At 37.1% G+C, this 27,816-nt stretch overlaps 1 protein-coding gene across 1 annotated transcript in view; it reads left to right on the forward strand.

Annotated features, from left to right (window-relative positions):
• Fgf10 (fibroblast growth factor 10) overlaps nucleotides 1-26,587 on the forward strand; it is a 75,791-nt gene extending 49,204 nt beyond the window's left edge. The window contains exons 2-3 of the mRNA XM_021208616.2: nucleotides 17,962-18,065; nucleotides 25,347-26,587. Of these exons, the coding sequence (XP_021064275.1) occupies nucleotides 17,962-18,065; nucleotides 25,347-25,544 (302 nt within the window). The 3' untranslated portion in view covers nucleotides 25,545-26,587. The remainder of the gene's footprint in view (nucleotides 1-17,961; nucleotides 18,066-25,346) is intronic.
• Nucleotides 26,588-27,816: the final 1,229 nt, after the last annotated feature.

The raw sequence follows: 27,816 nt of genomic DNA on the forward strand, positions 1-27,816 counted from the left end.
AGTGGGTGGGTAGGGGAACAGAGGTGGGGGGAGGGGTATGGGAAACTTTCGGGATAGCATTTGAAATGTAAATAAAGAAAATAATAATAAAAAAAATAAACATTTTTAACAACATCCATGGTTAATAGAGAAAATAGTAAATTAAAGCCAGACAAGCAAACATATATAATATAGATTAGTGTAGTGTCAGATGGCTAACTTTCCATAATCAGTTTATTGTAGTAAAAACTAATAAAGAACATAGCATAAAATAATAACCCAACTATACAGAACTTACTTGATCCTCGAACAATGTTCTAGTCATAAACCAATGAATACTTCAAAATGGTGTCATTATATTTGGCATGTAGTTTGTTGATCATATAATTACCAGGAAGACTTAAAAGTAAATTTTTCTTTACCTTCCTTGAGCTATCCTTATTAAAAGGATTTTTTTTTTATAAAATGTAATTCTCAGACTGATGCTAAGTAGGAAACTAGCTATGAACAGGATTGGAAGCACAACTACATTTGAAGCTTAACCTGGTAGAAAGTCTAAATGACTTTTATAATCTACATGGACTTCTAGCATCGGAGAGTAGTCATTGCCCTGTGTTGTTAAGACAAAATGTCTGATCATTTAAACATCTCTAGGTAATTATTAAATCATCTGGGAATGTGAAATGCAGAAACTGGGGCTTTATTTCAGGTGATCTGTAAAAAACGTTTGAGAGAAACTATGCAACCAAGCTCATGAACGATCTAAGCCATGTGTGGTTTCACCCACTAGAGGGCAGTGGGACATCCGTACCACCCAGTACTGTCCTCATTTCCAAAGTAGGGTTAAAAGTTCTTGTAAAATCACCTCTCGTTGCCAAAAGGGGGGTAAGCATGGTTCCTTGAAAAGAGAAAGAACAAAGTCATACTAGGTTAGCATGGGGAAACTCAACATGTGAAGTTAATGAAATAAGCAACACACACACACACACACACACACACACACACACACACACGGCACTAGCCGGATAAAATCAGATGCCAAATCCTAAATTGTAACGTTGGCTCTTGTTCCTAGATCACAGAACTGTAAAGCTGGGGAAAACTTTTGATAATCACTTCTGGGGCAACCATCTCAGCTTACAGATGAGAAAGCAGACCAGGAGAAGCTAACCAGCTTTTCCGAAACTAGAGTTGTACAGTTTGCTAAGACAAGGCTGAAACTATTGTCAGTTGGGTTCCAACCAAAAGAAAAAAGGATTTAAAACTATGCTAAGCTCTTCTTTGTATTATCCCATTGGTAAAACGTGGTTTATGCCAACAATGGTCAAATGCCATGGCATAATTCCAGTAGCTGTTTTTGAGGGGTGTTACAAATGAATGTGTGTGAGTTTCTTTCTTTTCTTCTCTTTTGTTTCTTTCCTTCTTTTTTCTTTCTTTCCTTCCTTTATTTCGTTATTTATATTCATCTGCACCTACATTCAGAACACAGCTTGGATGTTTCCAGATCAAGCCCCAAAGTGTCCACTTGTAAACATTAACCAATGACTAAGTATTGGGTAACCGTAATATGGCACTCATTTACATTCCTTTTAGCATGATGCTTGCATGACTGTGACTCTTGGTGGTCCTTGGTTCTGTGTAGCTTGGCCAGTAACCACTTCTCCTCCTGAGGTCCACATGGTTTTTGCAAGCAAGATAGGATCAATAACATTATTTCAGACACACATATGTGAAAGGTGTTGAAAATTGGGCAAGGAGATGTTCATTCATTTGAGAAAGTGACAAGATTCCACATCTAAAAGAGCCCTAACTGCACATATAACACCCTCGGCACAATGTACATGTCTTCAAAGTGACCTTTAAAAAGAATGTGGTTTTTTTTTTTTTTTTTTTTTTTTGTTGTTGTTGTTGTTTTGGTTTTTTTTTAATGTCAGTAGTTTTTAGAAAAAAATAAATAAATGAACAAAGAAATGGAAGTTACTTGGGAAAAAATAATTCTGGGTTGAAAGCACAGAGGGCCATATTTTAATGTCTTCTTCTTCTCTTTTGTGTATTTGCTTTTTATTTTTGTTTTCTTACCAAGGCATTTTTTTTTAATGAATGTGTAAATTATGTAAGATGCATGAGCATAGTCACTTGGGTGTTAGTAGATATTTTACAAACATTTTCTAAGGATCTATAGATTTTTGAGGAAGGCTCCAAAATGAAGCCTGTAGCGGAGAGAAGTGTTTCCGGAATGAATGATCCTAGTAACAGATCAGCTTTTCAAACGTGTACCTAAAAACCTCAAAGTCCATCTGGTCTACCTGAGTTCCTAGCCTTACAAAGGGATAAAGTCTGACCAAGATGTACATTCAGCTCTCAGAAACATCTTTAAGTTATTTTTTCAAGTTAACAACAAACAACAAACACACTTGCCTTTTGTCCACTTCTTCTACCATTCGAACATTTGCCTGAAGTCATGCTGCCATAATCTGAGGAAGAAGCAGTTCTACAGTATGTTTTCCCTCAAGCTCAGCTTGAATTATCAACAAGAGGAATGTAAAAACTGTTTGATCAGTTGAGTTAATAATTCCTAATTTATCATTTTAACACCTTATAAAATTTTAGCATTTAAATTATAATTTAGATACTTTCTCAAGAGTAAGATAAGATTGTGTACCATTATATAATGAGTATGTATTTCTCTTAGTAAAAGTACAATAACCTTGAGGCCAAATAGTATCATTCACTGTGTGCTGCTTGCCAAATTCACAGACATACATATGCAGATATTTCAGGGAAAAAAAATCATTCAGGTGGTTTCTAAAAGTTTCATTTAAGAGTTTCTTTTCTCTGACCCTCTTATAATAAAGCAATGTGTCTTGCAAATCACTACCAGCAATGTTAGTGGCACAATCGTGTTTATATTTCAAATATGCTTTTCATTTTCTGAAACAGAGGCAAATTCCTGGTGATATCTTAATGTTTAAAAGTAGTTAATGCCAAAAGGCTTGGACCTGTTCTAAAACTGAATATTTCCCAGATGTTCAGTAGGGTTAAAGGTAGAGTAGCGAACAAAACCCAATTTCCTAACCATGTTAAACTTACTTAGATGAATTTTAAGTAAGATTAATTAGACAGTAGGACCTATGAGTAGGTGAAGCCACAGAGATAAAAGGAAGAGGCTGTCTCAGTTGTAACACAAGACCACTGCTGAGAACAACAAGCATCGCCTGTCTTCTAATACCTTGTTTATGTCATTCCTCTAACTAGCTTGATTATGAAAATGCAACCCTTTTAGAAAATTTGAAAGGTTACTTACTGACAAACTTAGAGAGTGGGAACAACTACCAGATGAAGGGTGAAGTGATAAAACAACATTTAAAATAAGAACGTCATAGATGAGTTCAGATATATAAAAGGCCAGCTTAGGAAACACAAGAGGAAACCACTATCAATGTGGCTTACTATAGACAAGCGATGAGAACCCTATGACTCAGTGGAAAGCCAAGCTGTTTAGTGTAGGAAAAGAACCTGTGCCAACTCATAGATTTACTAGCTCTGAAGATGAATTGGAGCTAGACTCTTCTGTTTAACAATTCTTAAGGCTTGGGAACTTTCACCTGGCATGCCATTAAAACCAGGTGTTTTGTATTGGTGACTGGTAAATTTTACTGAACCACTTAAGTCTAATTCATAAATTTTAAATCAAATGTTCCTGGCATTGGAAGCATATTCATTTGGTGATATTTTTATTTAGATTATCATGTGACTATGGGTTCTGGTTGAGGTTAAAAAAAAAAAAAGAATAGTGCAAACTTAAAAGTCTAGCATCAAACATATCAACCAAATTTGAGATAAATCTACTTTGAGAGATATAATAAAAAACTAGACTGTACAAAACTAAGAGGAGTCAATAACTTGCATCATTTTGCTAATAGAAGACCAAAGTCTACATCCATAAATCGTCAAATATGTCAGCCAGTTATTTTAGATAGGAATCTATTTGAATAATTTTCCTTATAGGCACCCTATTCTTCGATTTAAAAGTGTTTTATATATACAGATAAGGTTGTCACTAAGGATTATGTTTTCACAAATAGGAGTATGTAAGGGCTAGGGGAAATATAAAAAATCTTTCTGGGAAAGTTATTTCGTTAGAAAATAATTGATTTTTATATTTTACTCCTATGCCAGCAGGTTTTGCTAACATGAGTTTTGGTGTCAATATATCTCTGACTTTCCAGTGTGGGTGGCTTACATAGTAGTCAGCTAGTAGAGAGAAATGAAAAGGAAAACTATCAGTTTCCACAAGCAGGACACTTTCCATTCCCTATGGAGGTCGCACTTTTTCAGGTGAAAAGCAAATCTAACAATATTGCATACTCAATCCTTGAAGTCTGCATCAGAAGACATCTAAAGAGATGTCTCTCAATCTCTCTTTCTGCAAATCAAGTTTGTGTAGCTGGACAAGACATGTGGCAGAAGCCTGGGCAATTAGATCACAGAAATCAGGACCACAAATGTAAGCATTAGTGGCTGTCTTTGTGGAATGGCAAGTTAGAGAAACAATAAAGACAGGAGACGAGATAATGAAGAAGAGGGGTGTTAAATGGCTGTGTTCTTCCTGGAGTCTTTTAAGTCTACCTAAAGGAAAAATGTCATCCTCTTCAGAGTTAAGGGTGTTGAATGACTGTGAAGGCAAAGAAGGAGGAGGCTTGTTTGTTCACTGGAGGAAGAAAAGATAGGATCTGCCACCATGTCAGAGAGCAGTTAGGCACTCAAGAGGAAAACACTCATCGGGGTTTTAGGGTCAACAAACAATTGTTTATATTTGGATATTTGCAGCAGACTGCCTTACCGTCACATCCCCGGCCAAGCTTCCCAGACGAAGAACATGCAGGGCTAGGGTTGTTGGGACGCTGGACTTTCGTGCTTAGATGACCTGTCAGAATTCTTTTTTTTTATAAAGGTTCCCAGGACTCCATACTATGGGGAGAGAGAGAGAGAGAGAGAGAGAGAGAGAGAGAGAGAGAGAGAGAGAGNAGAGAGAGAGAGAGAGAGAGAGAGAGAGAGAGAGAGAGAGAGAGAGAAGACCTTGGTGCTTATGAGTGAAACAAGTGGATTTAGTAAGAAAACCCCGAGTACAATCATAAGCATTTAGATTCACAGTGCTTTTCTATCTTCTATTTTCCTGGAGTACGAAGTGGACAGTGGCTCTTTTGTTTCCCACAAGGGTCTTAAGCACTAAACATCAAAGAGTGTCAACGAGGTTTTCTTAGGGTTGCTCTGTGCTATGAGTCTTTCAAGGTACTAGTGTGTAAAATACACATATATAAAATCAGGTGAAAATTTCCTCCGTAGACTCGACGTTGCTGACAATCTTAGCCCTCCCTGTTTTAGCCTCGTTGAGCACCATGCTTGCATAGAGTGGCAGGCAATTAGAGAAGGAAATGCTGGCTTCCATTTTTCACACAGGGTCACTCAGAACTTCAGAGTCGGACTCTGAAGGACAGAAACCAGGAGCTCGCACTTCTTCCTTCTATCTAAAGGAAAATTAGTTTGATAAACATTTTTCAGATTAATGAAGCATTTTTCAGATTAATGAAGTTCTCCCAAGGCTATGTTTGGGCATCTTCCATGACCCTGCACTGCTAGGCCAGCATGAAGTAAGGGTGACAGAGGAGGCCAATATGAAGAAGTAAGAGTGCTTCTCTTTCAGCAAACCACCAGCAGGTTGTCTCTCCTCTACCTCCACGCTATCCTTTTTCTTCCTCGTGGCTCTCTCCTCGGCTGTGTGGCCACAGGTCAGAGATGTGAAACAACAGCTTGAAACTGACATACTACAAATTACCCACAATGCCATATGCCTAGCTTATGCCTAACAGAAAGACATTTAGTTGCCAATAGTGGTAATCTAACCATAGCAAAAATTGTTTAATTGATCGTTCCTTATGTTTCTATTATCTGCCATGCTTTGTCCCTTTTTTTTTCTTTTTTCTTTTTTTCCCAACTTTTATAGGGAAGCTCTATTTTTAATTGATTGTTTTGGTTAGTATTTTTTACATTTGAATTTGAAATTGTTTCCTGGTTGTTCTTTTGTGTAAGACAGATGTGCATGTATCTGTCTATCCATCCATTGAGTAACAGCAATATGTGAAAATCATGCCATGCCAGTGTGCTAAATTTTAGCTTACTTTCATAAAATATGAAAACTACACATATATCTCCTTCTAACACTTAGATAAGGACCCTAACTTTTCATCTGTGGAAATATCATTTGTAAGCTCCTTATGTGAAAACAAAATTACTTTGACGCTTATCCCAGAACAACCCTTACTGAGATACTTCAGTGTTTCTATTAAAATAAGTATATTCCAAACAGTTTCTATTCTGATCTAGAATTATCAAGAGAAGTGGAAACAACTGAAAAAGAAATTGAGCATTTACCAGGCTGTTGGTGCCTGCTAGTTCTTATTTTATTATTATTATTTTCAAGATTATAATACAATTACAACTTTCTCCCTTCCCTTTCTTCCTCCAAACCCTCCCTCTTACCTCTCCTCATGGCCTCTAAAGCCATTGTTTTGAGTGTGTGTGTGTACACACACACACACACATACTGTTCAGTCTGTGTAATGTTACCTTACCTGTGTATATATTTTCAGGGGTACTCATTTGCCACTGGGCAACCAATTATTCTTTGTAGATATTTCCAAAACCCTATAACCTAACAAAAATAACCAGAACTGGAAATTTCACAAGATTTTTCAAACGTTTTTTGTCTTCCTAGCTAGTGATGGGACTACTAATTATAACTAATTATTGATAATACATACCATAAAGGCCAATGCCTCTCACCAAATGTGTAATTGCCCAACAATACTTCAACCAGTCAAGATTGATCAAATTGACCCATATTCTTCATTGTAATGTGTGTAATGTAATAAAGAGTGTTTCTGAAGAAGACATTTAGATCTTTACAGCTAACTGTAAATTGAAGCATTTTTTTCATGATATAATATTGTAGTTCTTTAGTGTATGCTTGTGTGCACATGTATGCTTATTGAGCCCAGGACTTTGCACATGATAGGTGAGTACTCGCCCATGGAGCCCAAGCCAGTGCTGGAGGTTATTAAACACATAGCTGAGTGAGATATAGCCAAATGAAATTTAAGACAATTTTAGCTTGTATATTTTTATAACTATTTTTAAGTTTTAACATTCTTGAATAAAATACAAATGAAGCAAAATCAAGTGTTTAAATTTAAATATATGTATATATAAATTTAATATAAGTGATGAAAAAACAATTGGAGTAAATCCAATGATTTGATTATTTTGTTCAGGGCTTCTTTTGTTCTGATTACTTTTAGGATTTGATTTCTTGTTAATCTCTTTTGTCCTCTGATTCCTTATCATAGTAATACTTTATATGTATGGGAACTGGAACTGAAATATAATTGTGAGCTAGATGCTCTAAATATTAAATGTTGCTTTCAACTCATTTCACTTATAAAGTTGCTCAAACTTCCTCCAACTCTCTCTCCCCCTCTCCCTCTCCCTCTCCCTCTCCCNGACAACTTCATGAGGTGGCCATGCCTCTCTGTCCTGTACTCTTCTCAGGCATGGTGTCTCTCCTCTCCACACTCCACACTCTTCCAGCATGGCAGGTCTCTGTCTCTGTCTCTCCCTCTCCCTCTCTCTCTCTCTCTCTCTCTCTCTCTCTCTCTCTCTCTCCTGTGTGTGTTGTGTATGTATATAATATTTCTTTAAACTACAATGCTGTGGATCTTAGTATTGTAAGCACAACATTTGTACGAATCCATTTATTATGTTTATTAACTTCTTTGCATATTGAATTCCTTCCTAAACACTCCTGCTGATTATTTGTACCCAATGTACCATAAACCTGCCCCCTTGTTCATTAGTTTTCATTTGAAATCTTGCATTTTACTGAAAGGGCAGATTTGTTGCTCAAGAACATATAGCTTTCAACCTATGTCAGCATTAGTTTTCTGATAAAATGCTATACTCAGATAATTTATTCTCTTGTCCAGGAGCTCCTAATGTGTCAGGAAGTATTCACTCTTTCTAAGAATGTCTTTACAGATTGTTAACCCAAGACTTAATGGCAACCACAAAAGTTTGTTCAGTTGAGACTTTTAACAGTTTTACCTAACACCCTAACACTCTATATCCCATATACAATTACTGAACTGAGTCATAAATTTGTACTGTGCTACCTAGTGGTGGTACCTTCCTCATCCTGTGTGGGTAAAGGATCACGGTTTATTCCTAGAACTTTTTCCAGCCCAGCGCTACTCTCTTGCTGTCTAAACTAGAATGTCTGACTCATTCTACCTCACCTTTTGTCTTTATGTGATTTCAAACTATTGCATCAAGCTAGTACTTTACACTAACTTATGAAAGTACCCACTCCAGCCTACACTGCAAAGCAATGCCTGTACTTTAGTAGTGATAAGAAATGAGCGCATGGTTTGTCCAAAGCCTTTGTCATGTGGGTTGCACAGATACAAAGCATTTCCATGGACTTTGGGATTAGCACTTCTACAGTTGGTTTAACTCACTCCTGCTAGTTAACTCCAGAGAGATGTGAACTTCCTAAGTATGGGGATATCATGTCTCCTGGCCAACACCATGAATTAACAAACTGAGTATTTAATTATAAATGACAAGAGAATAAAGTTTCTCAAGTTACGTTATAACTGAAAACTCTGTAAATACATTGCACAGTCAAATCAAAATTCACATTTTTAAGGAGCCATAAAAAGAATTTAGGGCTAATTTATACTGTTGTGAGAATTTGTCAAACTCATAACACATGTATGTGTTTGAACCATGAGTTTGAACCCCTAAAACTTGTTCCATATTAAGTATTTTACTACTTAGACCCATCCATGTTTACCTAAAATATGAACTCTTCAACACAACAAATAAGACTTTCTTGTGGGGGGAAAAAATCAGTATGTGATCCAGTGACTCATTTTTGTTCTAAATAAGGCAAGAAGAGAAAAAAAAAACTACTACATTGTAATTAAGTACATTAGAAAAATTTACTTTAAAAGTAATAAAATGCTAGATATTTTACTAGGCTATCTTTAAGATAAATATCTGTATTAACATAATAATAATTTATTAGACTATTTCATGCAGTAATTCATCTAACCCTCTGTGTTAACTTTAAATTTTTTTCTCCATTTATAAATAAAAAGCAATGGTCAGAGTCAAATAGACTGAATTGTTTCTATGTAATGAACAAGATGAATTAGTCTATAAAACATAAAGCTGATATAAAGTCTTTTCCTGGCTGCCAACAGTTTATAAATGTTTACAGGAGCCTCAGGAAGAATATAGACTCAGGATTTACTTCTGGTCCTAAGTGACCTTTCTACAGGTGCTTGGATAAGCTCTTCAATCTCTCTGGATCCCCGGGTGTCATTTCTTGTACAAGAGAAGGGATATGAAGCAGACATTCTCTACATTTCTTCAAGTTTTTCTCTGATTTTACAATGGGCTAAAACATAGCCTTCCTTGAGATTGAAATACCTTCAGTTCTTCTCCCTTAAAAAACAAAACAAAAAAAAAAACAAAATAAAAATAGTCTTTTTATTTTGTGGTATTTTATTCATTCTGAGGCTGTGATGGTCATACCTTAAATTAGAGTTATCACGGGCTTTGGTCCCATTCAGATTTCTGAAAATGATTCATAGCTTAGTTGGATGACATAAAAAATACATAAGAATTTTTATGTATTGGCCAACGCCTCTTTACCCCAGTAGATCTAACTTACGGAGCTTTTTGGTTTCTACTAATGCATAACACAGCTATAATATTATGAATTACTTATTGATTTCTCTGGAAGGAATGATGCTATGATGATTGTGCTTAGGGAAATACTTCCTGCACAAAATCGCAGACTTTTTCTTCCTTCAATGTTTGACAAAGAAAGACCTGAGTTAGGTATGAATTCACTCAGGGTCTTCTCCACAATGTGAAGTAAGTGGGCAATGTTTTTTCCTAGAAAAGATTTGCTTCAATATTAGAAAATATTCTTATACAAATATAACACTTGCGAAACACATAAATCATGACTCCTGACATATTCAAACAAGAATAGGTTTAGTCAAAGAAAACACATGGAGGGATCCATGGCTCCAGCCGCATATTTAGCAGAGGATGGCCTTGTCAGGCATCAATAGGAAGAGAGGCCCTTGGTCCTTTGAAGGCTCAATGCCCCAGTGTAGGGTAATACCAGGGCAGGGAGGTGGGAGTAGGTAGGTGGGTGGGGGAACACCCTCATAGCAGCAGGGGGAGGAGGGGTGGGATAGAAGGTTTGGGGCAGGGGAGGAACCAGGAAAGGGGATAACATTTGAAATGTAAATAAAGAAAATATCAAAAAAAAAAAAAAAAAAAGAGAGAATAGGTTAGGGTTGTTTGTTTTTGTTGTTTTTAATCTTCACTAGGAAGAGACTTAATAAAGCATCACCTAGATCATGCTCTCTTGTAGACAGCTCTATAGAAGATTGTCTTAATTGATAATTAATGTAGAAAGAGCCACTCTGTTGTGCTATTGGGAAGGTCACCAGTCCCTAAACAGGAGGTTCCTGAACAGTAGAAGAGATGAGAGAGCAAGAAGAGAGAAAGCAAGGATACTTCTATGCAATTTCTTTGCTCTTGACTGTGGGTGTGATGTGACTACTTGAGTTCTTACCCTGACCTCCCTGAAACCACAGCCTATGACCTGGAATGATAAGCCAAATAAAACCTTTTCCCCAAAGTTGCTTTCTATCACAGTATCTGTCATGGCAACAAGAAAGGAAAGCAGAATGACTGATGAGACAAAACAGCTAGAAAAATGTCAAGCTGAGACTGTGAAAAGACACATTAGATCACTAACTCCAAGTATTTGTTGACTACCCTAGGGCAAAGGGCCACCACACAATCAGGGGCCTTCTCTTTCATTGATGAGAGATAAGGCTATCCTCTGCTACATTTGCAGCTGGAGCCATGGGTCCCTCCATGTGTATTCTTTGGCTGGTAGTTTAGTCCTTGGGGCTCTTGGGTGGTAGGGGGTGGGAAAGAGGGTCTGGTTGGTTGATATTGTTTTTCTTCCTATGGGGTTTCAAACCCCTTCAGCTCCTTCAGTCCTTTCTCTAGCTACTCCACTGGGGATCCCATGCTCAGTCCAATGGTTGGCTGTGAGCATCCATCTCTGTTTTTGTCAGGCTCTGGCAGAGCCTCTCAGGAAACAGCTATATCAGGCTCCTGTCAGTATACACATCTTGGCATCCACAATAGTGTCTGCGTTTGGTGACTGTATATGGAATGGAGTCAAGTTTGATTTGTAAGAAATATCTTAAACAGAATTCCACAAGTCAGCAAAATTTTAAAGAATTATCTTTGGATTTCATGGTTATATTTCTGACATTATTCAATACTAGGTCAGTGCCAGTGGGTTGACTATTTAAAGTTTTGTGTGTGTGTGTGTGTGTGTGTGTGTGTGTGTGTGTGTGTGTGTGTGTGTTTGATGCTGTGTATAGAACACAAGACCTTGAACATGCTAGATAAGTTCTCTATCTCTAAGCTGTATCCCCCAGACCAAATGCTCAAACTTTTTCTTTAAATTACCAGTTAATTAAATACAGTCATAAGTGTATAGTTCTTTTAGGATTGGCCTCCATTCTGATCCATAAGATCGAGCTGATTGCTCAGTTCTTTTCTGTGTCTTGAGATACTAAGTGAGAATGTGAAAGGCCATTGGGGTCTTTACCAAGGTAGGAAATATACGTCTCCTCATGGGACATTGGTAATGGAAATATACGTCTCCTCATGGGACATTGGCAATGGCTTTTCTCATTGGACCTCATTTCTTTTTGTAATTCTAAATGTCAAGTGTCTTGGGAGGCACCGCAGCTTATAGAAAAACTAAATAGCTGCCCTGCGTTACGCAGAACAGGAAGCCCATGTCTATAACTATACCAGATACCCCAGAATTAGACTATTCATTAGCCCACTATGCTGTCCTTCTTTGAAAAAAAAAATCATTCTAGAAAAAGCATATTCGTTCAACCCTGGGTTGAAAGGCTGGGGATAAAATGAACCCCAATTGTACTGAACCAGTGTCACAACGATGAGCATAGCATTAAGGGCAACATATAGATCTTTACTCCTTAGATTGTCAACACAAATCATCATTTGAAAATGTCCATAAAAGTTGTTGAAGTCTCCGAAATTTCCTTTAATACTTCTACAGTCATATCTGTAAGAAAACAAATCTGATAATAAAATCTTTAATAAAAGATTTATCTTTATTTTATATGTATGCACATTTCATCTGCTTGTATGTTATGTGCACCATGTACATGTTTGGAGTCAACAGAGGGCACAAGAAGGAATTTGGTTCTCCCAGTCCTCGTGCAAGAGTAGTGAATGCTTTTCACCGCTGAACTGTTCTCTAAGCCTTCGGATGATAATATTACTCCAAGTCTTTAACAACACAGCCAAAGAAACAATACATGTATAGTGCTTAGATCCCAAATTCATATTTTGACAGTTATGCAGCTATCAAGAACCCCACACCTGTTATTCAGAAGAAAACCCTCTTCTAATCACAAGTATCAAAAGCTTTTTCCAGGAATGTGAACTGCTGCCATTATTTGTGTCTCTTCCACTGATGGTTCTACTTCTCTCCACATGGTTTTGCCTCTTGTTTTTGTACATCAAAACTGTCCCCACCTCTGAATTGTAATATACAGAGCAGTGGGTGATCCTTGCACTAGCAGAAAACCCACATGCTGGAAAATCTAATGCCAGGGTCCCAGCCTAGATCTATGGAGTGGAAGAACCTACCAGTCTGTTTAAACATGCTGACCAGATGGCTAAGGAGGTTCGAGTTTGGAGACCACTATGGTAAATTAGTTAACCTGGCACCACAGTGATTCAGCTCACAGGACACAGATTTCCTAGCCTTTCCCTAAAATGGCCAACAACCCTGGGAGCACTAAAGCAGTTTGTCCCAATTAACAAATAAAAAACTAAGAGTCTGGGAATGTAACTGACTTACCTGTATTGTTTAGCTATCCAGCATCAGAGATGGAAAACCTGGTTCTTCTGCTTTTGCACAGCTATTACTTAATTCACTTCCAAATTTCATGACCTCAAATGTGACCTTGCAATTCCCCTTTAAAACGTGTGGTAAGTAGAAACAGGAATTAAGGGAAGGGGAAGCTACTTTAAAAAAAAAGTGGAACTTTCGGGATAGCATTTGAAATGTAAATAAAGAAAATAATAATAAAAAAATTTAAAAAAAGAAGAAACAACAACAACCAAAAAAGCCAAAAAACTTTTATTATCATACATATTATATTATTTTGAGCTACACTCAAAATAGTGATTACTTACATATTATTTCAAAAGAAATTAAGCTAGATTGTTGAATTAGCCTAATACACTATCTCAGACAGGTCAAAAACATTTTCTCATTGTTACTGTATGCAAAATAAATTTTAGAGTGCTTGTACTCCAATATGACAGATGTGACTCCAAGATAAATGATATTTTATTTTAATTAAAACCCAGACTGGTTCAAACTGGTAGTAAACTAACAGACAGTAACATGCCCAGTTCCCTTTCAAAGGATTATGGGAACTGGGGTACTCTATGACAAAGGTAACTGAGGTTTTTACTTATAACTGATATCAAATATACCTTGCAATTTATTTTTTCTTTTAATTCATTTTGATGTTTTATTTTATTTTCATCTTTGTTTTAGTGAGATATGAACTTATTGATTCATAATTTCACAAATAGGACTCCTAACAGAACCAAAAATTGTAGATTTCAGAAATGCCTCCATTTTGCCATGCACGATTGCATGTCAATTGATTCTCTTGGCATTCTTGACTATCTGCCAAGTGTATATTATGAACAACATGTGTCCATTGTGGTTCTTTAATGAGTATGAATTATAGAGGAGATAAATCCCAATGTGATTCTTAGGGACCAAATGCATAGCTGTGACATGCTTCATACTACTCTGTGTGGCTACTCAAGCTCTGGTGTACACAATTGAAAAGTGACGGTGACCAAGATGTTCTTCCTTGTTAGCATAGATTAGATAAGTTTGAGACTCTACAATTAATGGGGAAGAGGGAGAGATTTAACTTTAAACTAAACATGACATATTTCAAAATATTGATTAAAAGTATCAAAGTATCTAAGTGTTTCAATTGTTCTCGGGCTTGGTAGTAGACATCTTTACCACTGAGCCATTTGTCTGAGTCTCCAAAGCTTTTAATAGAAATAATTATAACATCTTATAGGTTGCAAAAATGGAGAGAGGTCCCATATGCCCTTCACTTACTCTTAAGCAGGAGACTCTTTCAACTGGCATTGCATTTTATGTAGACACATACACAATATATAATAGTGGCTGATCTAACGAACCTCAAGAGATTCTGCAGTTCCTTTCCAAGAATGAATGACCTGACACCTGCAGACTTGGTTCCTCCCAAAGAGGTGACCATATTCACATGTGCTTGCAGTAAATGTAGCCACTGTCTGTGTCCTACGAAGCTTTCAAATTATGAATTAGTGACCTGTGGTATAACCCAGACTTATTTTTAGAATTCAAAAGGGCATTAAATCATCTAAATCTTTCCTTTTTTTCTATTTTGAAAGAATATGAAACCTCCTTTGAAGACTTAGGCAAACTTATTCTCATATAACCATCAAGCAATGCACATTAGAGCATTGTGTGATGGCCCTTAAATATGTACATTTTAATGTCTCGATTTTAAAATGCTTTGCCAAACTAGCTATACATTTAAAAAGGGGGTGGGGAGGATCAGTCCTTTAAACACTTCGTTCCCATTTGAGGTAAACCACAAAGAGTTCCAAGTGTATTTTAGCACACTCTCTGACATGTTGTGTGCCAGAGTCTCCAAACAGCCAGACATGGATTTGATGATATTCGTACCACGTTGTTTCCTCTGTTCAGCTTGGTCTCATTACCATAGCTCCACTCTACTACTTAGCCTTCAAAAAAATCTGCTTTATTGATTGTTAAAATCATTCTTCCTGCCTCTCTTTTCTACCAATTTCCTGTCTCAATAGAATACACGTGGAGTATCTCCCAGTTTACTGACACTTTGCACTTCCTTCTTTAGAGGCACAGCAGCTTAAATATTTTTACATCACATCGGAATCCCATGTGCTGTCTAGTTAGTATCTTCTCCTTGTTATAAGTTTATTAAAGTATTCCCCCCTCTGAAACTCTGACATTTTACCAAGTGGCACCCCAATATCATTGGAAGAATACCATGTTGTCATTTAATAATGAGTTATATTGCTAAATGGTTTCTATAGAAACCAATTGTAGGAAGGAGAAAGAGAAGGAAAAGGAAAATAACCAGACGGGGAGAGAAAAGAAGCCACAGGACTGGACTTGCCTTGACCTTGTATGTGAACTATATTATATACCTTTATCATTCATTTTCTAGTCTATATCTGACGACAAGAATGGCAATACCTCCTTGATGAACAGCTGTAGATATTACAGTAACTCACCACAAGGGAGCACTTTTTAAATTATTCAAATGAATATGTGTATGAGTACCCTGAGGGCAACAACCAGCATAGGGTAATGTAAAAGTAAATTTTATTCACCTGATGTAATTGTTGTCTGGGAGGCTTATTGCCTCCATCTGCTAGGCCTAGTTCTGGAAGCTTCTAGCCTCTGTACAATACGATCTAATCTCTGCCTAGAATGTTGGCAACCTCTGAGACTTGTTGCTGAATAAGCTCGCCCTTCCTTGTTCTTTCTGAGCTCTACCTGGCTGGTTCAACTCAGATGTTCCGGATCAAAGTCCTCTCTCCCAGATGACTTACTCAATTTGGCTTTTCTCTCTGCGTTGCTCTGTTGGGCCTCAGACTAACTTTAGCAATCTTTTCTAATCTTCTGGCTCCTTCTCATTCTCTTGCTCATTCTGTCTTTCCCTGTGTCTGGCTTGTTCTCTCTTCAATCGTCTCTATAAAGCTCTTCCAGTAAAACTGCCTCCTCCCTTTCTGAGCTGCTCTACTCCCTCTCTACTATACTGGTCTCCATGAGCTCTACTGTATCTTGTGCTGCATTCTCTTCCTCCTTGTACTGCCTGTTCTCCCTTAAGCTGCTTCCCTTTGCTCTCTCTTCTCCTGAGAGTTGAGCATATTCTGTCCTGTCAAATTGTTCTCTGATCCATCACTTGTTCATCCACTCAATTTGACATCACTTCCAAACATGGGTGGTTCCTCTACAAACTCACTTTACCTTCATTTGGGATTAAAGGTAAATACTAAGGGCTTGTCTGTATTCCGGTCAGAGGGATTAAAGGTGTGTGCTAAGGGTTGAGCCACACTCTAACTAGAAACAGGTTCAAATATCCTGTAACAGGTGATAAATATTAATGATGTAAACATTGTCCCAAAGTGCACCCTAAACTCTGGCCTTGCAAATGCAGTGGGATGTTATGTTAATGACAATTGTGTTGTATGAGGTTAGACATTTCCTCTACTCAAGGATAGAGATTTCCCTGCATGAGTCTCCTTTAATGTCAACTTTGTTGTTCTCTCATTTCGTCTAGCCTTCTAGTAGACTAACCTGGAAAAGAAAAGGAGAGAAACCATTCATGTCCTGAGTATAAGCCATTTGTTCCGTTGTGGGGAAAAAATACATCTGAGGATACATTTTATGAACTACATTTAAGATGGTGTGTGTCATGTGAAGTGATACACAATATGTGGGAACTTAGGATTTCCTTCCACATTATCTGGCTAAGCCAAGGAAGGTTTATCTGATGTATGGAAAAGTTTCATAACTTTGAGAAGAAGTTCCAAGTTTCAGAATCATTAGGAGAAAACTTACTTGCCTCTAATACTAACAGAAGCTCTGAGATCTAGGCAAATTCTAGTCATTGTTTTATGGGCAGACTTCACAGCAAGCTTCTGTGAGAAAATATTATGCTGGCCACTTTTCAAATGATGCTGAGACATGGGGCAGTCTTGACTTCTGTGGGTGCTTCCCAATAGAAGCAGAGCCAGGAGACAAATGCATATACCCCATTTCCAACACTACACTCTCTTCACTGTCCTGCCCATCCAGCCTGAGCAAGCTCTATTGCAAGTAATTAAGTCAGTTTTATTCTGAGATCTTCTTAGGCAAAATGGGTGGGCTTTTGCATTCTGGATCAAATGACTTTTCCCATATGCCCACACACTTTTCAAAGAATATCATCGTGACGTACACCAAAGTCTGCCTTTTACTGGAGGAAGTAGTCTTGTTTGCTAATTACGACTTCTGTCCATTTTCCCTTCTTTCTAGAAAAAGCGATAATCCCTTAACCTGGAGTATTGTATCTGCTTTTGTAAGATGGTGTGGATGCTGAGACAAGTTTCTCTGTACCTCAGAATGTCAACACGTTGGTCAAAGAGATGAATTTATCAGTTAAAATGCAGCCAAGGGATTTAGTTTATCTAGATGTGCTCCAAAGGAAAAATAGTTTACCATTGTTTTTACAGATTGAGGTAAATCTGACAGATCATTGACATATGCTACGGATTTAATTTAATACCATAGTACAGATGTAGGCTCCGATAAGTTTTTTGTAAAAATCTAGGCTAAGATGAGTAGAGTAGTTTCAATATTTATGGGGTTGAAAATGCAGAGGTTGCAAAGGAAGCATTTTAATTAAAACAGCATTCGCCTGTATATGCTCAGAGTACAAATGGAGGGGCAACCTCTCAAAGCCTCACTACCAGTTTCCTATACTTGTTGGGATTTTCAACACATTCAACAGTTTGGGCTCTGTTTGGCTCTCCCATTGTTTGTCTTTTGCCTTGAGGATGATCGAAAATGTACTTTATCATTTCTTTTTAGTTTTACCTTCTCCCGGCTAAACACAGTGACCCTTTACAGCTCATCTTTGTAATTGTGTGTTTTAGCTGTCCTAGAGATAACATCTGTGGAAATCGGAGTTGTTGCCGTCAAAGCCATCAACAGCAACTATTACTTAGCCATGAACAAGAAGGGGAAACTCTATGGCTCAGTAAGTAGTCTAATTTTGTTTTCAAAGCACATTGTATTGTTAGTACCAGAGATTTGGATGGTTTCCTAGAGAAGACACTGAATGGCTTTGCTGTCATTTGATCGCTACTAATAGGATTCACAGCATCTCAAGGGCTGGCAAACAGCTTATTCAACTCTATAATCTCCCGAACTGTTTGCCAATGAGTCTACTAAACAGGCCATTACTAACATTTGTGAATGTTAAGAACTGCAAGCCAATCAGGCTTTCACAGAAGCATCTGGATGAAATAGTGTAGAGACTAGAGATGACAACTTGGAGAAGAATCACTTAAAACAAAAACATTGGGTGGAATGGAAGATCATGCACTATGAGTATCTGCCATAGCTGAAGAGTAAAACCACAGCTCAGATGCTGTGTACTTTGTTAAAATCATAAATAATGAAACAAGTCAAGAGATTCATAATTTTCCAGGCTATTCTATGAACCCTGGAATTTCACATACCTATGTAATAGTGATTAAATTTTAATTATGCATGAACATGATAGACATTATGCAAAGACAAAATACTGTCCTCATAGTAGGGTCTGATTCTACCAAAAGAAAATCTACATGTAATAATAGGGGATACCCTTTAAGTAAGGTCTTCATGCACCTTGGGTAGACTGATAAGTGTTAAGTACTTTGAATATGACCTCTTCAAACTCAAGTTCAATTCATTTAGAAAAAGTCTTTTTGATACATAGAAGAACTTATTCCCAGACAAAGCAAAACAACTCCTTCATTCATGTGAATGCACACATATACACACATATAGAGAAAGAGAAAGAGAGAGAGAGAGAGAGAGAGAGAAGAGAGAGAGAAGAGAGAGAGAGAGAAGCAAGCTTTGAGTTCAAGCATTTTATAATATATAGGGGAAAGTGTCAACAAATATGAAATAGTTATAGAACAACTAGCTTGTATTGTAAGAAAAGACTGTTAGTGGTACAGTAGCCTTGTGATGACGGCAGAACTCTGCTTCAATCTCTTAATTGCCACTTTAAGTATAATACAAACAGGACAATTAATGACTATGGATATGTCTTAAGTTTTGATCCCAGCACTATACTAAAAATCACTAAATGAATTTAAATTTTTCTAAATTCTACTATAGAGGAATACATGGAATATAGATACATAAACTTTTAATTATATTTTTGGAGAATATATAGTAACATTTGGCACAGGTATTTAATAAGCACATCATTTTCTAGCAAGATATTGTACACTTTTACATTTTTCATAGTTATAAAAAAATTAACTTTCAATATGTAAATTTACTTTCTTAATTAGCATAAGGGTGGTCAGTAGTTCTTAAACATGAGTAAGCTTCAAAATCAGTGTGAGGCTTTGTTAAACAGCATAATGATGGAACACAGTCCCATACTGTCTGATTCAAGTCAAAGGACTAAGGATTTATACATTCAATGAGGTGCCCACTGCTGTCTGTTATTGGTTTTGAGTTGAGAACCATATGTCCTGAAGTGATCTAGCTTTGTTTTTTATTCATATCAGCTCTGCTGTTAAATGACAAGCCAGTCATACCAGGACAAATCCTGGTATGAGGGCCACAGGAATTTTAATTCAATTTCTTCATTGCATATTATTCCCCCAAGAAGCCTAAAAAGGCAATAAAACATTTTTTAAAATAGCTCTATTTAGGGCTTTAAATTCTTACCACTTTTGAGAAAATAGTGTTTTTGCTTTTGTTTTTATTAAGCATGTTTAGGGCCTTGCCAGATGGTCCAGCATGTAAATGTTCATTCTCACAAATCTAACAACCTGAGTTAAATCTCTAGAGCTCATATGGTAGGACAATGATGACTCCCACAGTTGTCTTCCTGCTTACACACACTCATTTTTTTGCCTCCACACATAGACACACGCACACACGCACACACGCACACACGCACACACGCACACACGCACACACGCACACACGCACACACGCACACAGATACATATGCACTACCAACACTATCATCAGCACTTCCACCACCACCAACAACAAAACAAACAAATCTGCTTATAATTTTTTCAAAGGTGTCGTAGGCATGGAGAGATGATGGCTCAGTGGTTAAGAACACTTACTGCTCTTGCAGAGAACCCAAATTCAATTATCAGTAACCACATGATGGCTCAAAACCATAGGTTACTCCTGTTCCAGGCCATAAAATACTCTATTAACATCCTTAGGTACCAGACATGTAGGTAGTATACAGAAAAATACACATGTAAATTAAATCACTTCTAAAGTAAAAACAAAACAAAACAAAACAAACAAAAATAAAATATGTCTGAATCCAGACAGTGGCCTGCACATTAATTTTCAGCAAACTAAAGTTGAGGCAAGAGAGGATAACTTTTGATCTACAAAGCAAGAGGTCTTGGTCTTTTAAAAATATCAACTAAACTAAAAGTCCCTTCTTGTTCCACTGTATCAGAGTCAGGATGTAAGAGTGTATTCATATACTCTTTGAAGAGGTACTTAAATATATGCATTAGCCAAAGCCAACATAATACAGAATCATCTAATGCAAGTTAGCTTAAGAAAATAAATGTATACAATTTTGAGAAAAGATGAAACCAATTTTAATGATAAAACATGCTTCCTTTACAATGTGGTATCAAGAGAGTAATAACCCACTTTCAAATGAACTGTGACATTAAAAAAAAAGTGACATTTTCTTATCAGTTCCCCATTCCCTTCTATGCTGCCATACCTCCTGTGTTGTGTGGTTGCCTCTTCTTGAGCTATATTCTCTATAAGTCTCTTCATTCAACCTGCTTGTTTGAACTTGTTGCCCAGGTAATCTATCCTATTACCATATTACCTAGTTATTACCTAGATAGGCTCAATGTCTGGAATGACCACCATCTGGTATTTCTATCATCGGTGTGTTTGCTCCCAACATTCTACTAGCAGGTTGTAACCCCCAAGAAGGCTAATTTAGCCATCTCTCTCACTATGCACACAACATCTAGAGCCACTCAGTTTCCGGAGCCTTATAATGCAAAAACTTATCCACCTCCCCAGTAGCTCCATTAGAAAACATGTTCTCTGCTTCTAGTCCATATAAGAACTGATTATCTAAAGAGTATAGTGCTAAAAATCAACATTGCATACTAGTATACATCTACATGCCAGGAGACAGCACTGAGATTCTTATTGTTGTATTATTTCCAAAATGTTTCTTATTGATTACAGAAGCCTGCCTGGAAGAATCTCTGAGCAAACACATGCGTGATTGGTGAAACTTTCTCTGTATCTACTTTCCTTGAATATTTTCTTCTGTTCATTTATGGGAAATGTCTATCTTTCATTTTCAGTAGTCATTCTTTGAGAAATACTATCCTATGTTCCAAGGGTTCTGTTGAATGATAGAACTGAGCAAGTCTTGAGGATGAATTAGTTTGGTCTTCAAGCATCATGACCAAAGAATCAAATCAGTGTCTCAGATGAGCACAGAAAATCTAATACCTTTCCTTAATCCACCCTAATTAAATTTGGGATCTTGTTTTACATAGTTCTTTTAAAGGATTTTTATTCTTTAAGAAGTACTCACAATGCAGTGTGATCATATTCACCACCAATTCCTGGCCCTGTCTCCATCAAGACACACTTCCACCTCCTTAATATCTCCATCCAATTTGGTGCCAACTCCTTTTTAAATAACCCAGGGGTTTAGTTTTATTCCTAGGTGTAGACTCACCTACGAATGTGATAGACTTACCCGCATCCACACCCTCAATAGTAAACTCACTCCCTTCTCTGGAAGCCATCAGCTGTCCACAGTATCTTGCTTAGGTTTGAAGCCCATTAATGCCTTCCTAGTCCATCATACAGTGTTGACTGCCTTGATCTGATGTAGTTTTGTTAGATAGCCACAGATGTGGTACGTCCTTGAGTTCAGTAGTCCTGCCATGTCCAGCAGTCAGTTTTCTCTTATTCCCTCTGACCTCTGACCTTTACAGTCTTTCTCAAACTCTTACATGATACTATGATACTCTCTGATCCTTAGGAAGGTAGGTGTTAAGATAGAGCAGACTAGTCAGTCCATGACATTTACTCTCCAGTGACATGTTGTCAACTACCATCCAATACAATGTACAAAGAAACTTGTCTGGTGAGGTCTAAACAGTGTCTAATCTACTAGTAGAAAGACAGAGATTTACAGGAAAGTTTGCTGTTTTGTTCATTTCACAAATTAATAGCAATAGGTACAGTCTTGGGCCCCACATGCTCCCCAATCATGAATCCTTGGTCAGATGTATAGTATCAAGTATATGTCTCCTCCTGTGAAACAGGCCTTAAGTATAATCAGAAAATGGTGGTTATCCTCATAATATTTGTACCACTATTGAATTTGTGGGCAACTCTTGCCACATCAGTCATTATGGTAAATTACGGAGTTCACAGACAGGTAAGACTAGTGATGACTTTCCTCAGTATCCTGTACAGCACCTTCCAATGTTATGAAAGCTAGCAGTAGAGAGAAATGTCCTTCATTAGTACAACCTAGATTTCCCAAACATTAGGATTTACACTTGGCTTATGCTTATCTCATGAACATCTAGGCCTTCCTCCAGAATTTATAGCTATGGCACATCTCAGTTACATCTCAAGCATCCATACACCTGAGGTGAGAAAGCTGAGTCAGGCACACTTCATTTAAAAAAATATTACTCTTTAAATTCATTTGGAGAGGAAAAAAGTGTCAATTATGGAATCATCAGTATGAAATTATTTGAAATAATCCAAATCTTTATTTTAAGAAGTTTATTGCACTTGTTTGGTGAGTGTGTGTGTGTGTGTGTGTGTGTGTGTGTGTGTATACACATGAGCGGGCAGGTACATACTACAATATGCACATGTAGAGGTCAGAAGACAACCTGAAAGAGTTGTTTCTCTTTATCCATCTTGTATTTCTTTGAAATGGAACTTAAACCATTAGGCTTTGAGGTAAGTGTCTTAACTAATTAACTGTCTTACTGGCCTCTTCTTTTACTCTTTAAGCTATATAGCACTTTAGTAGTGTAAAATACAACTCTATTGCTTGAAAGCCAAATACTTTCAGACAAATGAATAGGAAGAAAAATTAAATATGTTCATAAAAAGATTTAATATTTTCAATATATATTTTTTTATTTTGCTAAAAGACTTATCTTAGATAATTTATTTTTCTTCTTATCACTGAATGGATTTTGTATTTATTAGTACTTTATAGATGAGAAAACACATACTACTATAAAACTCCAAGAATGGAAAAATAAACTGATAATGTCAGTGTAAGCATGTGATGTTTCATTATGTTCCCAGCAATTATCTATAGGACAGAAACCTGAACTTAACTTTGTGACCTGGATCAATGGCTCAATGATTAAAAATAGTTACTGTTCTTTCCGAGGACTGAGATTCAGTGCCAGCTCCCACGTAGTGGTTCCAACAGTCTGTAACTCAAGTTTCAGGGGGATCAGCTACCCTCTTCTGACCTAAGCGTGCTCCTGCTAGAATGTAAGACACTCAAACTAATACAGGCTCACACGCATATACATAAATTTTAAAATTAAATAAATCCTTTAAGGATGGAAAATATAAAGATTCCCGAGATTAAAGAAATTGCCCAATTGAGGCCTCTATCAACAGTGTGTCATGGTGCCCTTTTGATAGATGAAGAGAATAGAAAGTTAGAGCTATGGGGTCTTAGTTTCTGAATGACTCTAGTTTTCTTCAAGAGCAGAGGGACGTGTCTTCAGGTTTTGTGTCTATAATTAACTGCAGAATAAGACACTAAATTCTGAATTCAAGAAGCAGATGAGAGAAAATTCTTGACTCATCAAAAACTCTTTAAAACCATTGGCCACTTAAAGCAGTGACAGAATTTTGCAGGTACAGGTAGCTACCCCAGTGGGAAGGTTCATAATTATTTTGACAGGATGACTGACAAAACAAGGCATCTAAAAAAAAAAAAAAAATGAAACAAGGCATCACGTGGCAAGGGCTAACTAACCTAGAACAAATTATTGTAGCTTTCCTTGTGATCCACTCACCTCTACATTTCAATCTGTAGTAGTCAGGGTCCTCTAGAGTCACAGAATTTATGGAATGCCTCTCCATAGGGAATTTATTGTAATGGCTTACAGTCTGCACTCCAACTAACCCAACAATGGCAGCTATGAATGGGAAGTCTAAGAAGCCGGGAGTTGTTCAGTCTCACGAGCCTAGACGTTTCGGGGGATCTTCTATATAAACTGGTATCCTGAAGAAATAGGTTCTAATAGATGTGCTATCAAGTAAGTGCAAGTAGGTAAAGAAGAGTCTGCCTCCTTCCAATGTCCTTATGTAGGTCTCTAGCAGAAGGTGTGGCCCAGATTAAAGGTGTGTATTTGGAATTTGCTTTGTCACAAGCTGACCTTGTACTCAAGAGATCTGCTTGCCTTAGTCTCCTGGGATTAAAGGTGTGTTCTACCTAGCCTGGGAATAAGCTTTTCATGTCCACTGTGCCTCAAGATCTCCACATCAAGATCCAGGTCAGAAGCCTGTGTCTTCCAGCCTCAAAGTCTGGATCACAGGTGAGCTGTTCATTTCTGGATTGTAGTTCATTCCAGATGTAGTTAAGCTGACAACCAGGAATAGCCACCCCACAAACATCTGTATTATAAACATATGCCACCGTGCTCAGGTAGAACCCAGGGCCACCTTCTTTCTATGTATGAACTCTATCAAGTGAGTGACATCTCTAGTCCCCAAAGCATTTTCCTGTATCTTAGCTTTAAATCATTCCTTGAGTTGATTTTTAAGTAGATAAGATTTGTAAATGTGATAAGCTCACATTTCTGGTAATTCCATTTTTCTTTCAGGATCTATAGTTAACACTATATAAAAACAAGATTTTTAACACTCCTCTATAGCTGGATCATCATAAATACTGGTATTGTGATGTCTACTTCCTGATAATCATTCTAGGCACATAAACTATGTTAGGTTCAAAGCATGTCAACTTTTTAATGGGCCAGAAGACATGGCACTGCTGCGGTGATTCATCAAAGATGACTCGTGTGTTTTCAAACACAGAATCTGTTTTGCTGTTAGGATTTTTTGACTCTTCTGTTGTTAGTGTTGTATATGAAGTGAGCACTTTATGTAAGAAAAAAAATGGAAGCTATAAACAAGACAATGGAGTGTAGATCATTACATAGCTTGTATCATATAGAATCAAGTATCAACACCATCTGAATAAATAACTGTGTTTCCCTTGCAGAAAGAATTTAACAACGACTGTAAGCTGAAAGAGCGAATAGAGGAAAATGGATACAACACCTATGCATCTTTTAACTGGCAGCACAATGGCAGGCAAATGTATGTGGCATTGAATGGAAAAGGAGCTCCCAGGAGAGGACAAAAAACAAGAAGGAAAAACACCTCTGCTCACTTCCTCCCCATGACGATCCGTACCTAGAAGAAAGCACTGTTGGTGGATGCAGTACAACCAATGACTCTTTGGACAGAAAGAGATAGCATCCTCACTGAAGACTGTAGCTCAAAAGGCAAAGACATAGCCCTGAATTCAGCTTGTTTAAAGGAAGGAAGGCTTTGGATGTTTTTGTACTCACTGCTGACATACAAAGTTCTTTTCACTAGCTTTGTGTCATTCTGTCATGCCTTATAATCAAGATAGAGGCAAATCAAGTTTGGATGGAAGTTATCCTCAAATGAACAATATTGTGGTGGGGGCTGGGCTTTTTTTGTTTTGTTTTGTTTTGTTTTGTTTCATTTTTAAGTTTTTGTTTTTGAACTTCTGAGATAGAACTTAAAGAACATGGAACACTCTGTTGAATGATCTTTGGGAAAGTTATTTATGGAATATGAACACATATCAAAGACTTTCATTGCTCATTCAAGCCTGATGATTCAATGAGCAGTAAGACACGCAAGCATTTACTGGAAAGCACTTGGGTCATATCATATGCACAACCAAAGGAGCTTTGGGTGTGGCACCATGGAAGAATTGGATCAGATTTACAAATATAAACCTAGTAGTATGAAACTGTCCTAACAATACAAATAGTATGGTATGCTTGTGCATTCTGTCTCCATCCTTTTCTATTTCCTTCTAAGTTATTTATTTAATAGGATGTTAAATATCTTTTGGGGTTTTAAAGAGTATCTTCAATGCTGCCCTCTAATTTACCTTCTCTCTCTCTCTCTCTCTCTCTCTCTCTCTCTCTCTCTCTCTCTCTCTCTCTGGCACCATACGCACGTTCATGACAAAGTGTTTTAAAACCTTGGCAAACACTTCAGAAATAGGAGATGAGATCAAGGAAGCAGTATGAATGCCCCATGCGCTCTCAGTTAACTTAATTTGCACTTCTGCAATAAAAAAACATCAATGATGACTATGGCAGAATTCTGCTATAGCTTACGTAACAGATATCTGCCATCATTTGTCAACATATATCAGTCCAGAGGGACCCTTACCTTAAAATATAGAAAGCCAAATTCTCTTTCATTGCCTTATTTCATCTCCAAGAATATACTAAAAGAAGAAAAATGAATTGTTAGACTAACATTGTTGGCTTTTTTTTTTTTTTTTCTAATGATGATGGCTTGCCACAGGTCACAATGGCAAACGATACAAAGGTTATCTGCACATGCATGAGCCCTTTGTAAGGCCCATAGAATCCTTCTCCCTCAAAAGAACCAAAATAGGAAATTTGGTATGAAGTGCAACTCTCCCTGGGGCTTAATCTGAGCAAATATATCCTGGTATATGAGTAACCATATGCTGACACCTGTTTAAGATATATGGTCTAGTCTTTACCGAACCAAATAAACCTTGTTTTCTGTAAATTTAAAATGTTCTAGAAGGTTCCATAATATAACCACATTGAAATTCATTTTCTTAGAAAAGGTATAGAAAGCAGTACGTAAGTGTGCCATGCACCCTCGCTCTGTAGGTCACTAAATAAACACGTAAGCCTTCTTTGCAGTGTCTGTAGTGATTTTAAGAATGTAGAAAACACTTCTAAAAAACTTTAAAGAATAACTCTAAGACAATATTGATGCCGCAGTCTTCTTTCTTGTTTGGAAAAGTCTGTTTATTTCCATTGTTTGGATACAGTATTTTGATAGGAAGAAAAAGACTCACCAAATGTGTCTTTTTACTAAAATTTAACCTCTAGAGAGGCTAGTGATTTGTGACCCTCTTCTAACTTATTTGTGCTGATGCTTAACCAGTGCAAATCAGCTTTTAAAAATATTATTATTAAAGGTTGATCAGTTATTTAAAAATCGGCTTCATTTTTCAGAATGTTCCCACAGAGTAATCCAACACAGGTCATAACTTATGATTTCTTTGAAAAGCTTGTATTTCAAGAGAAAAGCACAGAGGCACAGTGCCTTGGTTTATGGCTATAGGCTGCATTTCGTGGTGTTCTTTCAACTTGTTTTCTGACAAATGGGATTTTTAAAAGGTATACTTCTTGTGGTCGGATTCTGTATGTTAGAGTTTAATTGGTAACTGAGTCTAAAGGCTCCAATGTAATGCATCTCTAGAAGAACTAGGTATCTTTTTTACTTTTATTTTAAAATAATAATTATACCTGACACATGACCATGGACCACCCACAACCAAAATTAAATGTTTGGGGAGACAAACTATAGTATTCAGTGACCAGGGTAACAGCAAATAGGGCAGACGTTGGATTCTTATTTCACATTGCCATTTAGAT

This window comes from Mus pahari, chromosome 11 (assembly GCF_900095145.1).
Source record: "Mus pahari chromosome 11, PAHARI_EIJ_v1.1, whole genome shotgun sequence".
Taxonomy (NCBI): domain Eukaryota; kingdom Metazoa; phylum Chordata; class Mammalia; order Rodentia; family Muridae; genus Mus; species Mus pahari.